Raw genomic sequence first — 14,427 nt, 5'->3', positions numbered from 1 at the left:
TATAGAAATAAACCTTACAGAATCCTCCTGAACTAATCAGAATAGGAAAAATCTCTACACATCAGATCAATACTTTCTGCACTAAGAAATGAAAACTGGCAGTCTCATCTAGGGTAACAGCACCGAACTTGAATACCTTCAGTAATTCAGAATAGAAGCTTGTCTAAGTTTTAGAAGTCTGAATGAAGTTGCTGCTTTCATTGTATTTTTCCAGTTTTAGTTATTTCATTCAATATTTCATACCATACCAAAAAGTTTGGGGGGGGGGGGGAGAGGAGAAAAGAAAAACACTAAACAATCTCCAATGAGCATCAAAACACTGAAAATCTATAACTAGCTCTCAGAAAATAGCCAACATTATCTACAGTAATCCACAAGCTTAATCCATTTTAACACAAAAATATGATGTGTATTATGTTTCTTCATGGGACGCGGGTGGCACTGTGGGTTAAATCACAGAGTCTAGGACTTGCCGATCAGAAGGTCGGCGGTTCGAATCCCCACGATGGGGTGAGCTCCCATTGCTTGGTCCCTGCTTCTGCCAACCTAGCAGTTTGAAAAGCATGTCAAAGTGCAAGTAGATAAATAGGTACCGCTCCGGCGGGAAGGTAAACGGCGTTTCCGTGCGCTGCTCTGGTTCGCCAGAAGCGTCTTAGTCATGCTGGTTACGTGACCCAGAAGCTGTACTACGGCTCCCTTGGCCAATAAAGCGAGATGAGTGCCGCAACCCCAGAGTCGGTCATGACTGGACCTAACGGTCAGGGGTCCCTTTACCTTTACGTTCCTTCATATAACTTCATATAACAAGTTAATTTTGCCATTATAATAGGTACTGTACTGAGTCACCAAACGATCCCATGAGGGCCAGCGGGGTGCAGTGGTTAAGAGTGATAGACTAGGAACTGGGAGAGCAGGGTTCAAATCAGCCATGAAGCTCACTGGGTGACCTTGGGCCAGTCATTGCCTCTTCGTGTAACCTACCTCACAGGGTTGTTGTGAGGATAAAATGGAGAGGGGGGAGAAGTGCTCCTTGGAGAAAAAAAGGTGGTATATAAATGTAATAAATACATACATAAAGTTTGTAGCAATGTTCATATTAAGTTGTCTTCATTTGCCCTCCCTTACCTCCTTTCTTGCCCTCGCTGTCTTTGGGTCAGGATCCGTTGATGCAGGGGGTGAAGTTGCGTCATGGCACTGGGAACACTGCAATGAAGCAGGACAAAGGTGAGGTACCAGGATCTGTCTCCCATGCCTTTAGGACCTTTTAAATACATTTTTGCAAAGCAACTTCCCCTAATATAGTGTGTTTGTTACTACTAACGTGCTATTTTTATGCACACTTTATCTCAGTATACATTATTCTGTGCACATTACTTGGCTGCAGAACTAGTTTGAAAAACTGAGAACTGCTATTTCGAAGATGGGCTGCGTTTGGTTTTCATATTGTGGCAGAAAGTGTGAATTAAAGCAGCGGTGGAGCAAGCAGATTGGGCGCCTGGGCCGGTGTGTGTGCCCTGCGTCCAGGGGCGGTGCCAGCTGGGGCAGGACACTCCGCGGGGCGTCCAAGGAGTCTGCCTGCCTCCTCCCACTCAGCCACCCTACAGCTGTGGGGGGGGGGGAGGCAGCAGGTGGACCGTTCGGGGCAGCGTGGAGCCTGTGGGCGCCCAAGCCACTACGTCACTTCCAGGAGAAACGCATGGCTCAGGCGTGCTGCTGGCCCTACAGTGAGTGCCGCCTGGCATTTTGTCACCCCCTCAGTGGTGACACCCAGGATGGCCTGCCCCCACTGCACCGCCCTTCCTCTGCCCCTGACTTAAAGCAAGCCACCATTAAATGGTAACTGAATTGATTTTCTCCTCATCCCAAATTGCAAGTACAGAATAAATCGTTTGTCAGCAACTAATCTTGCCCACAATTCTCAAATATTCAACAGGTTAGTCTGCATGCCAAGTTCCCTACTCGAAAGTTAAGTCTCAATTAAAGGCAACAACCCTGATCAAACTTATTTGCTGGCTGTCCTCTTTCCCCCAAATACTACAGTCATACTTCGGGTTGAAGTAGCTTCAGGTTAAGTATTTTCGAGTTGCGCTTCGCGGCGACCTGGAAGTAATGGAGCGCATTACTTCTGGGTTTCGCAGCTTGCACAGACGCTCAAAATGATGTCACACGCATGCGCGGAAGCGGTGAATTGCAGACACGCAGTCGCGGGTTACGCTCTACTCAGGATGTGAACGGGGCTCCGGAACAGATCCCGTTCGCATCCAGAGGTACCACTGTATTTGAATTAACAGATGACAAACAGAGCCTGCAGAACACGATCAACACTCCAAATCTGTAGTCTGTGCTGAACCAGGGATTCTAGAAAGGCTTTTGAGCACTTGGCTGTGCTATATGCCTGGCGCTAGCAAGTGGCATGCAGTAGTCAAGGAGGAGGTATCTGCCTGTGCCCTGGAGGGAAGTGAGGGGCAGGTGGGGCTCAATACCTGGGAAGGTAGCCCATCTAGAAGGAAAACTCTGATCCTAAACCTCCGCTGCCTTGCAGGGTATCTTCAGGAGAAGAAAAGGCTAAGGAAAATACCCTACACAAATTCAGAGTGGTCAATTTTAGGTTATATTTTAGTGATCAAGATTTAATGTATATTTTTAACTGCTGTTATATCTGAATTGTCTCTGTTAAACCCAACTGCAATTCAATGTATTCCTGTTGTGTTTTATGATTTTTCTGATATTGTAAGTGAGCCGGAACTGGGCTGTGACCGTAATAATAAATACACAAATTCAGAGTGGAGTCCCTAAGATGGTTGGATGGCACCTTGTACACCTTCTTCCGGCAACTCCTGTAGCCAAGCTGGTGCCAACTGTATTGCTCTGCTCTCCTTTGGACCCCATCAGCAAGCCCAAGAGGGGCGTCTTGCCATCTGGATGGCCCAGGACCTCCATACCCACTTGTCCAGCTTGCGTCCCAGAGAGGTCACTTTGGGGCTGCGAATGCAGTGGTTTGACTTCTCACCCGGAGGTGCACTCCATCGTCTCTTGAGACACACGGATGCCAACAATCAATCAATCAATCAATCAATCAATCAGGTGTCATAGCAGGGATCCAAGAGCATGCCAAGAAACTCTTGTGATTATAGTTCTCCAAGCTAGTTAAAATAACCCCGTCACAACTCTAATCCAGCGGCGTAGCGTGGGTTGTCAGCACCCGGGGCAAGGCAAGTAATTTGCGCCCCTAACCCCTAACCTGCCGCCGCTGCCAGCTTCTTCTTGCTGCTGCCTGGGATGGGGTATTTACGGTAAGGTAGCCACGGCGACGACGGCGGGTCCGTGTCAGGTGATCTGAGGCGAGTTGCCGCTGGCGCTGCCGCCCAAATGACGCCGCTTGCCCGGAGGAGGAGGAGGGCAGAGAGGTGAGGAAAATGCAACATGGCCCAGCAGCTGCAGCGGCGGCGGCGGCGGCACTGTGAGGAGGGGCTGCCTGGCGCGCCCTCCGTGGCCCTGACGCGCGGGGACCGCAGCGAGCGCTGAGAGCCGCTGCCTGCCGGATGCCTTCAGCTCGGACGCGCGCACAGCTCGTCGGTTCCGCGAGACATGGGGCTCTGCTACAGCCTGCGCCCGAGGCTCTTCGGCGACTCTGGAGGCGGCGAGCGCGCCCCCCAGATGTTGCGCCCGGTGCGGCTGGCCCCCCTGCACCCCCACGCTACACCACTGCTCTAATCCCATGTACTAAACCGCAGATGGAGATGGACTCCTGAAAGGGCTGCATCCTCTCAAACACAAGGTGATCTCACCCATGCTTTCTGTACCTGAACTTCTGCTGGTTGCCAGATGTTGGACTGAAGAGTGGAGGATCAAGATTATGGGCCATAGCCCAGCCTGGGCTATTGACATTTGGGAAAAAGGGCCTATATGGAGGCGGAGACGCATAGGCAGATGTCTGGAGAGAAGAGGGAGGAAAAGAGATTTTTATTATTAAGTTTGATATTCCCCTTGATTGTAAAAAAATGTCAAAGCAGTTGAACCAAAAAACCAAAACAATAAAACTATTGATAAAAAAACCAACAATTTAAAACATTTAAAAATGTAAAACCAGCGAGAAACTAAAAACAAATGTGTTACTATTCTACATATCAGGCTAGGCTTGCCTAAACAAAAGTGTTTTTAGCAGAAGCTGGAAAAAAGTACAGTGAAGGTGCCAACCTGATGTCAACAGGCAGGGAGTTCCAAAGTTCGGATGCTGTCACTTAAAGATCTTTCTCTTACAGATGCAGAACAAATACCGTATTTTTTGCTCTATAAGACTCACGTTTCCCCTCCTAAAAAGTAAGGGGAAATGTGTGTGCATCTTATGGAGCGAATGCAGGCTGCGCAGCTATCCCAGAAGCCAGAACAGCAAGAGGTATTGCTGCTTTCACTGCGCAGCGATCCCTCTTGCTGTTCTGCCTTCTGAGATTCAGAATATTTTTTTTCTTCTTTTCCTCCTCCAAAAACTAGGTTTGTCTTGTGGTCTAGTGCATCTTATAGAGTGAAAACTACGGGTATGTGACATCTGTTAACAGTGCTCATGAAGCAACTTCTGGTGGTTTCGAGATTTGTTGTTGTTTAGTCGTTTAGTCGTGTCCGACTCTTCGTGACCCCATGGACCAGAGAACGCCAGGCACTCCTGTCCTCCACTGCCCCCCGCAGCTTGGCCAGACTCATGCTGGTAACCTCGAAAACACTATCCAACCATCTCATCCTCTGTCGCCCCCTTCTCCTTGTGCCCTCCATCTTTCCCAACATCAGGGTCTTCTCCAGGGAGTCTTCTCTTCTCATGAGGTGGCCAAAGTACTGGAGCCTCAGCTTCACAATCTGTCCTTCCAGTGAGCACTCAGGGCTGATTTCCTTCAGAATGGAGAGGTTTGATCTTCTTGCAGTCCATGGGACTCTCAAGAGTCTCCTCCAGCACCATAATTCAAAAGCATCAATTCTTCGGCGATCAGCCTTCTTTATGGTCCAGCTCTCACTTCCATACATCACTACTGGGAAAACCATAGCTTTAACTATACGGACCTTTGTTGGCAAGGTGATGTCTCTACTTCTCAAGATGCTGTCTAGGCCTGTCATTGCCCTTCTCCCAAGAAGCAGGCGTCTTTTAATTTCGTGGCTGCTGTCACCATCTGCAGTGATCATGGAGCCCAAGAAAGTAAAATCTCTCACTGCCTCCATTTCTTCCCCTTCTATTTGCCAGGAGGTGATGGGACCAGTAGCCATGATCTTCATTTTTTTGATGTTGAGCTTCAGACCATATTTTGCACTCTCCTCTTTCACCCTCAATAAAAGGTTCTTTAATTCCTCCTCACTTTCTGCCATCAAGGTTGTGTCATCTGCATATCTGAGGTTGTTGATATTTCTTCCGGCAATCTTAATTCCGGCTAGGGATTCATCCAGCCCAGCCTTTCGCATGATGAATTCTGCATATAAGTTAAATAAGCAGGGAGACAAAATGCAGCCTTGTCGTACTCCTTTCCCAATTTTGAACCAGTCAGTTGTTCCATATCCAGTTCTAACTGTAGCTTCTTGTCCCACATAGAGATTTCTCAGGAGACAGATGAGGTGATCAGGCACTCCCATTTCTTTAAGAACTTGCCATAGTTTGCCATGGTCGACACAGTCAAAGGCTTTTGCATAGTCAATGAAGCAGAAGTAGTCCTTTACTTGACAATTCTCTCTACTTTGCATCCTAATAGCAGCTAATGGAAGGAGTCCTGCAAGCAAATAACTTGCTCTTACCTGGAGACCAAAAAAAGGCATACGTTGCCTGCATATCTAAGGTTTAGCTTGATACTTTAAAGTTAAATATCCATATATTCTTACCCAGTGCTTTTTTTAAAAAATGTTTAGGGGTACTCCCATTTTGACTCAAGAAAACCATCATTTTATAGTTCAGATCAGGGAAAATAAATACAGTAAATGGACAAAAGCACAAAGATTCACAAAATGTTTAGGGGTATGCGTACCCCTGCGTACCCCCAGGAAGAAAAAGCACTCTTCTTAACAACTTGGCTGCCGCTTTGTATATGTTCAGTTTCCTGTGGTCAGGACACACAGGAAACAAGTTGTGAATTCTGACTTTTCAAAACCTACACTTGAACTGTTAAATCCCGTTCAGGAGAAATTCCCTCCTATACACAGTAAAGCATTAACAACTGACCCTTTCCTGATCAGCTTTCCGTGACCCTTCCTTTTAAAACCCTTGAGGACTTGCCATGCCCTCTGCCATCAAAAAACCATTCTCTGTAATAATAATAATAATAATAAGAAGAAGAAGTGGGGACTCCCATCTCCCAGTGAATGTAAAGAAGAAGAAGAAGAAGAAGAAGAAGAAGAAGAAGAAGAGGGGACTCCTATCTCCCAGTGAATGTAAAGTGTCCCACTGTTGGCGAGAGATAGCACAGGGCTGCTCCGAATGCCAAGAATTCTTTGCCAATTACTTTGAAACCTCTTGATACGGTTTGAGACAAACGTTTGGAGCCAGTCAGCATTTGGTCAAAGAAATCCGTACTTCGCTCTCTCAGGTGAAAACAAGGAAACTAATATAACTAACAGTAGTTGTAAATGAATACAGACAACAATAATTGTATAAACACGAGGACTTATTTGTTTATGGATATACTATGGACAAGGGACGCGGGTGGCACTGTGGGTTAAGCCACAGAGCCTAGGACTTGCCAATCAGAAGGTCAGCGGTTCGAATCCCCATGACGGGATGAGCTCCCGTTGCTCGGTCCCTGCTCCTGCCAACCTAGCAGTTCGAAAGCACGTCAAAGTGCAAGTAGATAAATAGGTACCGCTCTGGCGGGAAGGTAAACGGCGTTTCTGTGCGCTGCTCTGGTTCACCAGAAGCGGCTTATCATGCTGGCCACATGACCCAGAAGCTGTATGCCGGCTCCCTTGGCCAGTAAAGTGAGATGAGCGCCGCAACCCCAGAGTCGTCCGCGACTGGACCTAATGGTCAGGGGTCCCTTTACCTTTACCTTATACTATGGACAAATATGGAAAATGAATAACAATATACAAAATGGAAGAAAATAATGTGATAAAATTATATGCGATATAAAAAACCAGAAGAAGGAAGGAGGGAAGTCAGCTCTGAAGAGCAAGTATAAATGTAAAATGTAATACAATATGTGTATGTGGAGTATCTAATTGAAAAACTAATAAAGATGATTTGAAAAGAAAAGAAAACAAGTGGAAACTGCAACAAAATGTTTGACCTGATGGCCTGCTCCAGGATACTCCATTCCATCCCTCACCCTGAGCCAGCATTCCACTGTCACTGGGCATGCTCAGTCTTCACCGACACATTTTGAGTTTTCCCCAAACCCAGGGGTTTTTCTAAGTATTTCTTTCTGCAAACCTTGGGATCCCCTGCAAAGTCCACCAACTCTGCCCTTATGGGTGGGTAGTGATGTTTCGGTTACATCTGGGCCAGCACTCAGAAGTGAGATGTCCATTAGTATTATATACTAACTGCAATCATGTGCCTTGGGTTGCGTAAAAGGAAATCACAAGTCATGGCACATCTAAACTTAAAAGAGGAAGTGCAGGTGGAATAGTTTCCTGTGAGAACGGAGCTAAGCTACACATTTGTTTTTATCTATTTCACAAAATTCATATGCCACTGGACTGTTGAAGAAAAGCCATTTACAAGGAATATATTTTTTTAAAAAAGAAAAATCAATAAAGAGCAGTTAAAGACATGATTAAAATAGTAAAATAGATTAAAACATATCAACATCTATGCATCTGGATAGGTTTGCCTAAACAAAGAATTTTAAACAGGTGCCAATAAGCCAGGAGTTTCAAAGTGTAGGTGCTGCCACACTGAAATATCCCCCTTTTTTTTCTTTTTTACAATTGTGGAACAATTAATATATGTAACCTATAACAGTGAAAGTTCTGTAGATCAAAGTGAACAAGTGAGTACATATTGTCTAAGGTAACCCCACCAGTAAACTGGTCCCAAGCCAGTCAAGGCTTTCTTTATCAATAGTAATACCTTGAAATTGACCTGGTAACAACTTGGCAACCAACACAGGCGACACGACACATGACATTACCTGATTAAGGCCAAGTACACGCCGTGTTCTGCGGGGTGGAGTGAACAGGTAAGGCGATCTCATAGAGCCAGACATTGTGGGAGATTGCTGTGAGACAGGACAGTAGCAAAGACAATTTTTAAAATTATTATTATTATTATTATTATTATTATTATTATTATTATTATTATTATTATTATTATTATTATTCCATTAATCTGACTGGGTTGCCCCAGCCACTCTGGACAGCTCCCAACAAATTACCATATTTTTTGCTCTATAAGACTCACTTTTTTCCTCCTAAAAAGTAAGGGGAAATGTGTGTGCGTCTTATGGAGCAAATGCAGGCTGCACAACTATCCCAGAAGCCAGAACAGCAAGAGGGATTGCTGCTTTCATTGCGCAGCTATCCCTCTTGCTGTTCTGGCTTCTGGGATTCAGAACATTTTTTTTCTTGTTTTCCTTCTGCAGAAACTAGGTGCGTCTTATAGAACGAAAAATACGGTATGACATCAAACACAGTAAACCATCAAACACTAAGAACTTCCCTATACAGGGCTGCTTTCAGGTGTCTTCTAAATGTCTGATAGCTGTTTCTTTCCTTGGCACTTGACGGGAGGTTGTTTCACAGGGTGGGCATATCTACAGCAGCTCAGGTATCCCTAGGCATTAGGCGCATGTTCTGCATACTGTATAGAACTGTTACTCCAGACTAGTAAACCCAGACAACTGCTTTGTCGTTCTGACACAAGCAATTGGAAAATTAGCTCTGCATAGCACAGAATGACAGTAGGGAGATCGAGGGTTTGAGGATCGGGGGCGGAAGTGAGACAGGGTCAGGTGATGTAGCCAGCTTACCTGTCGCATGAAGCGCTGAGAAGAGGGCTTGAAGGTTCTCCCACGGAAGCCTGAACGCTCCAGGCCAGATGTGTCTAGATAGCTTCTCTGCGCCGGTGAGGCCAAAAGATCTAGGTTGACCCGGGACATAGAAGCCCTGTCCAATGCCTGAGGCATAAGAGGCGACAGTAATATTTAATACAATTATACTGTGGTTAGGGATGGGACAAATCTGTCAATTTTGGTTTCTCATTTTTTCCTGTGTTAAGTTCTCCACTTCCCGCAGTTCACAATTTGCTTGTTAGAAAGTCTTCATGAAAATTCATCAGCGCTTTCATGCAAATTTCTAACATACATTTTCATGTCCTTATGCCCATATACACACTTTTACAAAGCAATTTCCCTAATTATAACTGAATTTTCGCATGTTAGTTTCACTCATGTATGCATTTTTATGCACACTAGTGTCTGATGTTTTATCACATTTTAAACATTCTGTTGGGAGCCACCCAGAGTGGCTGGGGAAACCCAGCCAGATGGGTGGGGTAATGTATAAACAAACAAACAAACAAACAAACAAACAAATAATCACTACCCTAGCAAATACAGTTTTGTACACATTACCTGGTTAGAGAATTAAATTTCAATGGGTGATTGTGCTTTCCTCATGTATTGTTACAGAAGCAGCGTGTTTGGTAGGTTCACCTTTAAATCCAAAATTAATCCCCCATGGATATTGTGGTGAAGCGCATTGCACCATCTCAGTAGCTAGAGAAATTTCTATTTTTGGTGAATTTCTGGTTTGCTCTCAGTTCATGCTCTGAAGCAACTCCCAACTCAGATTTTAAGTGGCACGGTACATGGAAGCAGATACTGGCCTAAAGTGTTTGGGGACTGATCTTTCGTTTTGCAGAAAACTGTTTGCGTGAGTAAGCTTCTGTTAACTGGAAGTGGAGAATGATCCAGAAACCTACCAGAGAAGCCTAATTGCTTACACAGGTGTGAGATACGGTTCAGGAGTTAATTGGTTTATTGGTTTCAAGAACTTGTAGCCTTAGAAAGGCTGGTCTTTAGTTTGTCTTTCTTTTTAAAATTTATTTTTATTACGGTAATTATTTTATTGGTTTACAGAAGTACATGCCTTGTCTCTTTTTTCAGGTTGTACAAGCTTTCTTACATATCACTGGCATTTGTTGTGAGACGTCAGTGCTGAGTGTACCAAAGGATCAAATATGAGTAGAGGCAAGATGCCATTGGATACCTCAGACTTGACCCTAAGCTGATTCTGTGGTAAAGACAGGGCAAGTGCTGATATCATTCCCTTTGCTGGGCAAAAATGGTGTAGAATGAGCCTTACCTCCATCATAGACAGCGACTGGACTCTCCTCCGGGTAGAATTCCACATGGAAGGTTTTGAAGCTGTCTGAAAGGGATCAGACTGCAGGGGTCAGTAATCTTTTTCAGCCGTGGGCCGGTCCACCGTCCTTCAGACCATGTGGTGGGCCGGATTATATTTTGAAAAAAAAAAAAAAATGAACAAATTCCTATGCCCCACAAATAACCCAGAGATGCATTTTAAATAAAAGGACACATTTTGCTCATGTAAAAACACGCTGATTCCCGGACCATCCGTGGACCAGATTGAGAAGGTGATTGGGCCAAAATTAAAAATTTCGAACGACAGGCTTGGACAACAGCCCAGATTGGAAGGATTTAGCAACTTGGGAGTTGCTGCATCATTAAACTTCAAACGATAGACTTGGACAATAGCCTGGATTGGAAGATTGGAATGAAGTCAGGAAAAGCTGCGCTGGCAAATAGACAGTTGAAAAAATATATATATACACAAATAAAACTGTATTCGATGGATGAAAGGATATATGATTTCTGACACGATTGAGAATCGCATAGCCAGGGACGGAGAACTTTAAAGCGTTAAGATCGGAATGTGGAAAATATGGGAACAACAAGAAGAAGGCGGGAACGAAGATATTGGAGATAACTTCAGAGGTCCAGACTATGGGAAGCCCGGAAATAAATAATAATTAATAATTTGTACTGTAATAAGTTTTTAAATTTTAGTTTATTGTTTTTAATTGGATTATAATTGGATTATGATTATGATTTGATGGATATGTTAATTGGCTGTTTTTATTGGAAAATTAATAAAAATGTTTTTTTTTTTTTAAAAAAAAGAGAAGGCGATTGGGCCGCATCTGGCTCCTGGGCCTTAGGTTGCCTACCCCTTGATCAGAGAGATTCATTCAATGAAATTAAGCAAAACGAGCAAGGAAAATAAGCAAGCAAGCAAGCAATTACGACTAATCATAATGACTGAGTAATTCAAACCCAATTTCAGCACATTGAAAGGATTGCAATAGGTTGTTAAGCATGACACAGTTGAAGCCAGCTGGGCTGCTAAAACTAGAGGGACAACCAACTGTGTTCTATCAGATTATCCCAGTGACTGAGCTTGGATCTCAGGGCTCAGGCAGTCTAAGGTATCCTGGACCCAGGATGCTCAGGGATTTGTACATTAGTATGAGAAGCTTGAACTCAACCCAATAAAATACAGATGTTTTAGCAGAGGTGCCACAGGCTGTCAAAGGGCTACCTTTGAAGGTGACTCGGAAACTACAACTAATCCAGAATGCGGCAGCTAGACTGGTGACTGGGGGCGGCCGCCGAGACCATATAACACTGGTCTTGAAAGACCTACATTGGCTCCCAGTACATTTCCGAGCACAATTCAAAGTGTGGGTGCTGACCTTTAAAGCCCTAAACGGCCTTGGTCCAGTATACCTGAAGGAGCGTCTCCACCCCGATCATTCTGCCCGGACGCTGAGGTCCAGCGCCGAGGGCCTTCTGGCGGTTCCCTCATTGCGAGAAGCAAAGCTACAGGGAACCAGGCAGAAGGTCTTCTCGGTAGTGGCGCCCGCCCTGTGGAACGCCCTTCCAGCAGATGTCAAAGCGACAAAAAAACTACCTGATATTCAGAAGACATCTTAAGGCAGCCCTGTTCAGGGAAGTTTTTAACGTGTGATATTTTACTGTATTTTGGGTTTCTATGGAAGCCACCCAGAGTGGCTGGGGAGGCCCAGCCAGATGGGCGGGGTATAAATAATAAATTATTATTATTATTATTATTATTATTATTATTACTTGATTGCACCCACCAGCAGTCCAGCTGCTGCATTTTGCATTGCCTGGAGTTTCCAGATCAGGCCCACAAGAGAGCACACTCCGGTCTTGAGGTTAAAAGTGCATGGACTACAGTGGCCATGATATCTCAATATGGCTGCAGTTGATGTATCAGAAAACACTGATAAAATGAATGTAGAAGAGGCTGTATCCTAAAGGGGGGCGGGGAGCAGGCTTACCAAGAAATCAGTAGGATAATCTGAGAGGTTGTTGGCAACTCTGCTATCTAGGACAGCAGAATCTTCTCTCTGCAAAGCAAAACAAACAAAAAATGAGCCTAAAGAGAATATCTAAAATATTGCATAGCGGTTCTCAACCTGTGGGTCCCCAGATGTTGTTGGACTATAACTCCCATCATCCCTGAGTTCTGGCCTTGCTAGCTAGGGGTGATGGGAGTTGTAGTTCAACAACATCTGGGGATCCACAGGTTGAGAAAGGCTGGGAGTGCCACTGAAGCAAGTTGGGACTTGGTGAGGCCTGAAAATCCTCATCTCATCTCATTTTTAACTAGAAAGTGACTAATTATGAGCACTTCTAAAAATATGCAAAGGTTTCAGAGGCCAGGGGATGTAGATTTAGGCAAGACTTGAAGTTCTTATTACCCTTTGCAGCCAAAGCCTGTCATATCAGGAGCACATACAAAGATCTGACTTTTACCTGCAATTGATACTAGTCGCAGGAGGTTGGACTTTCAAAAAGACAGAACTCTAGTTTCTCAGTATGGGGAGGGTTATCTGGCTGTGAGCCAGGCAAGAAAACTCATTTCCCCACCGCTATCTCTTCCGTCCAAGAACACATAAAGCTAGAGAAGAAATATGATGGGTTCAATTTGTACCGCCATTCTGCTGGCTCTTGAAGACACACCTATTCAGGCAGGTAAGCAGTGCCCTGAACTTGAACTTTTTTATCCAGCTGTTTTTACATGCATATTTTTGAATGGGCTTGTTTTTGTTTATTTTAAATATGGATGTTTAATGCTTTAATGGACGTGTTTTGTGGTGTATTTTAATTACGTATGGATTTTATGCTGCCATGTAAGTGGTATATAAATTAATAGCAATACTACAATGGTACCTTGGGTTACAAACGCTTCGGGTTACAAACTCCACTAACCCGGAAGTAGTACCTCGGGTTGCGAACTTTGCCCCTGGATGAAAACGGAAATCGCACGCCAGCGGCCCCATTCGCGAAAGCACGCCCCAAGTTAAGAATGGTTTTGGGTTAAGAACGGACCTCCGGAATTAACCCGAGGTACCACTGTACTACTTCTTTGTGACACAGATTTATGCACCTGGGATGTAAGCTCATTCTATGTGGCAGTGAAAACAACACACCAGCCATTTTCAAAATGGTGCCCTCTATAGCTGCTGGGCTGGGTTACTAAGTAAATTCCTACATAACAAAAGTCACAATGACAGAATCGGCTCCATATTGCTGTCCTCAGGTTATCCAGCTTTCTCAAAGTACAAGACACCCAAAGGGCAATTTATATTTTACATAGATCATTAATCAGCAGCCCCAGCTGACACCTACTCTCAAAACACCTTAAACGTCACATGCTCACCCTATCCATATTAGGGACCTCAAGTCATACGATCCAACTCTTTTACCAAACCTTCTGCCCGTTTGGTTGCAAATACCAAATGAACAGAAGAGACTGGCAAGACTGTAAGAGAAGTCTTGTGTGGCAAATCCTTACGTCTATCTTACCTCCAACGTACGTTGGCCACGCACAGCTCTCATAACTGCTGGGTCTCCCAGGTTGTTTGGCTCTCCAGCTTCCTTGCTTTTATGATCCTTCTCCAATGCAGGTTCCTCATCTTGATCAGCCATTGCCACTTCCTCCTCCTCTTCCCCTTCCTCCTCTTCTTCTTCATCATGATCATCATAAGCATGTTGTGGCTCAGTGGGAAGGCTTTCATTCTCTGCCGCATCTTCTAGCATGGGTTCTGCCTCAGTAGCTTCAGATTTCTCTTCCCCAACAGTCACCATCACCTCCTCAAATCCACCCACATGAGGCTGCTCTGCATCTGTCTCCAGGACTTTCCCTCTAGTCTGCTCCAGGTAAGCTTTAGAAGTGAGGGGAACAGATCAGCAGCAGAAGGAGGGATCTTAGGAAGAGGGCAGCAACATTTTACCTGCCACAGCGAATCAACTACAATGCAGGAAGCAGGCCCTTAGACCAGGGGTCAGCAAACTTTTTCAGCAGGGGGCCGGTCCACTGTCCCTCAGACCTCGTGGGGGGCCAGACTATATTTTGGGAGGGGGAACTGAACTAATTCCTTTGCCCCACAAATAACCCAGAGATGCA

At 44.8% G+C, this 14,427-nt stretch overlaps 1 protein-coding gene across 7 annotated transcripts in view; it reads right to left on the bottom strand.

Annotated features, from left to right (window-relative positions):
* Positions 1-14,427, bottom strand: part of PATL2 (PAT1 homolog 2) — a gene marked incomplete at its 3' end in the record, with an annotated part of 44,513 nt that overhangs the window by 10,406 nt on the left and 19,680 nt on the right. For 6 of the 7 annotated variants that reach the window (XM_079953236.1, XM_079953233.1, XM_079953235.1 and 3 more), the window contains exons 3-9: positions 13,827-14,185; positions 12,296-12,364; positions 10,273-10,338; positions 8,937-9,083; positions 8,100-8,186; positions 3,804-3,934; positions 1,126-1,203 (exon numbers count right to left, since the gene is read on the bottom strand). In XM_079953236.1, coding sequence (XP_079809362.1) covers positions 1,126-1,203; positions 3,804-3,934; positions 8,100-8,186; positions 8,937-9,083; positions 10,273-10,338; positions 12,296-12,364; positions 13,827-14,185 — 937 coding nt within the window. The remainder of the gene's footprint in view (positions 1-1,125; positions 1,204-3,803; positions 3,935-8,099; positions 8,187-8,936; positions 9,084-10,272; positions 10,339-12,295; positions 12,365-13,826; positions 14,186-14,427) is intronic. The other variant, XM_079953234.1, reaches the window with a different exon arrangement.

This window comes from Podarcis cretensis (genome assembly GCF_951804945.1).
Source record: "Podarcis cretensis genome assembly, chromosome: 14".
Classification (NCBI taxonomy): Eukaryota; Metazoa; Chordata; class Lepidosauria; order Squamata; family Lacertidae; genus Podarcis; species Podarcis cretensis.
This window is presented reverse-complemented; position numbering and strand designations above follow the sequence as displayed.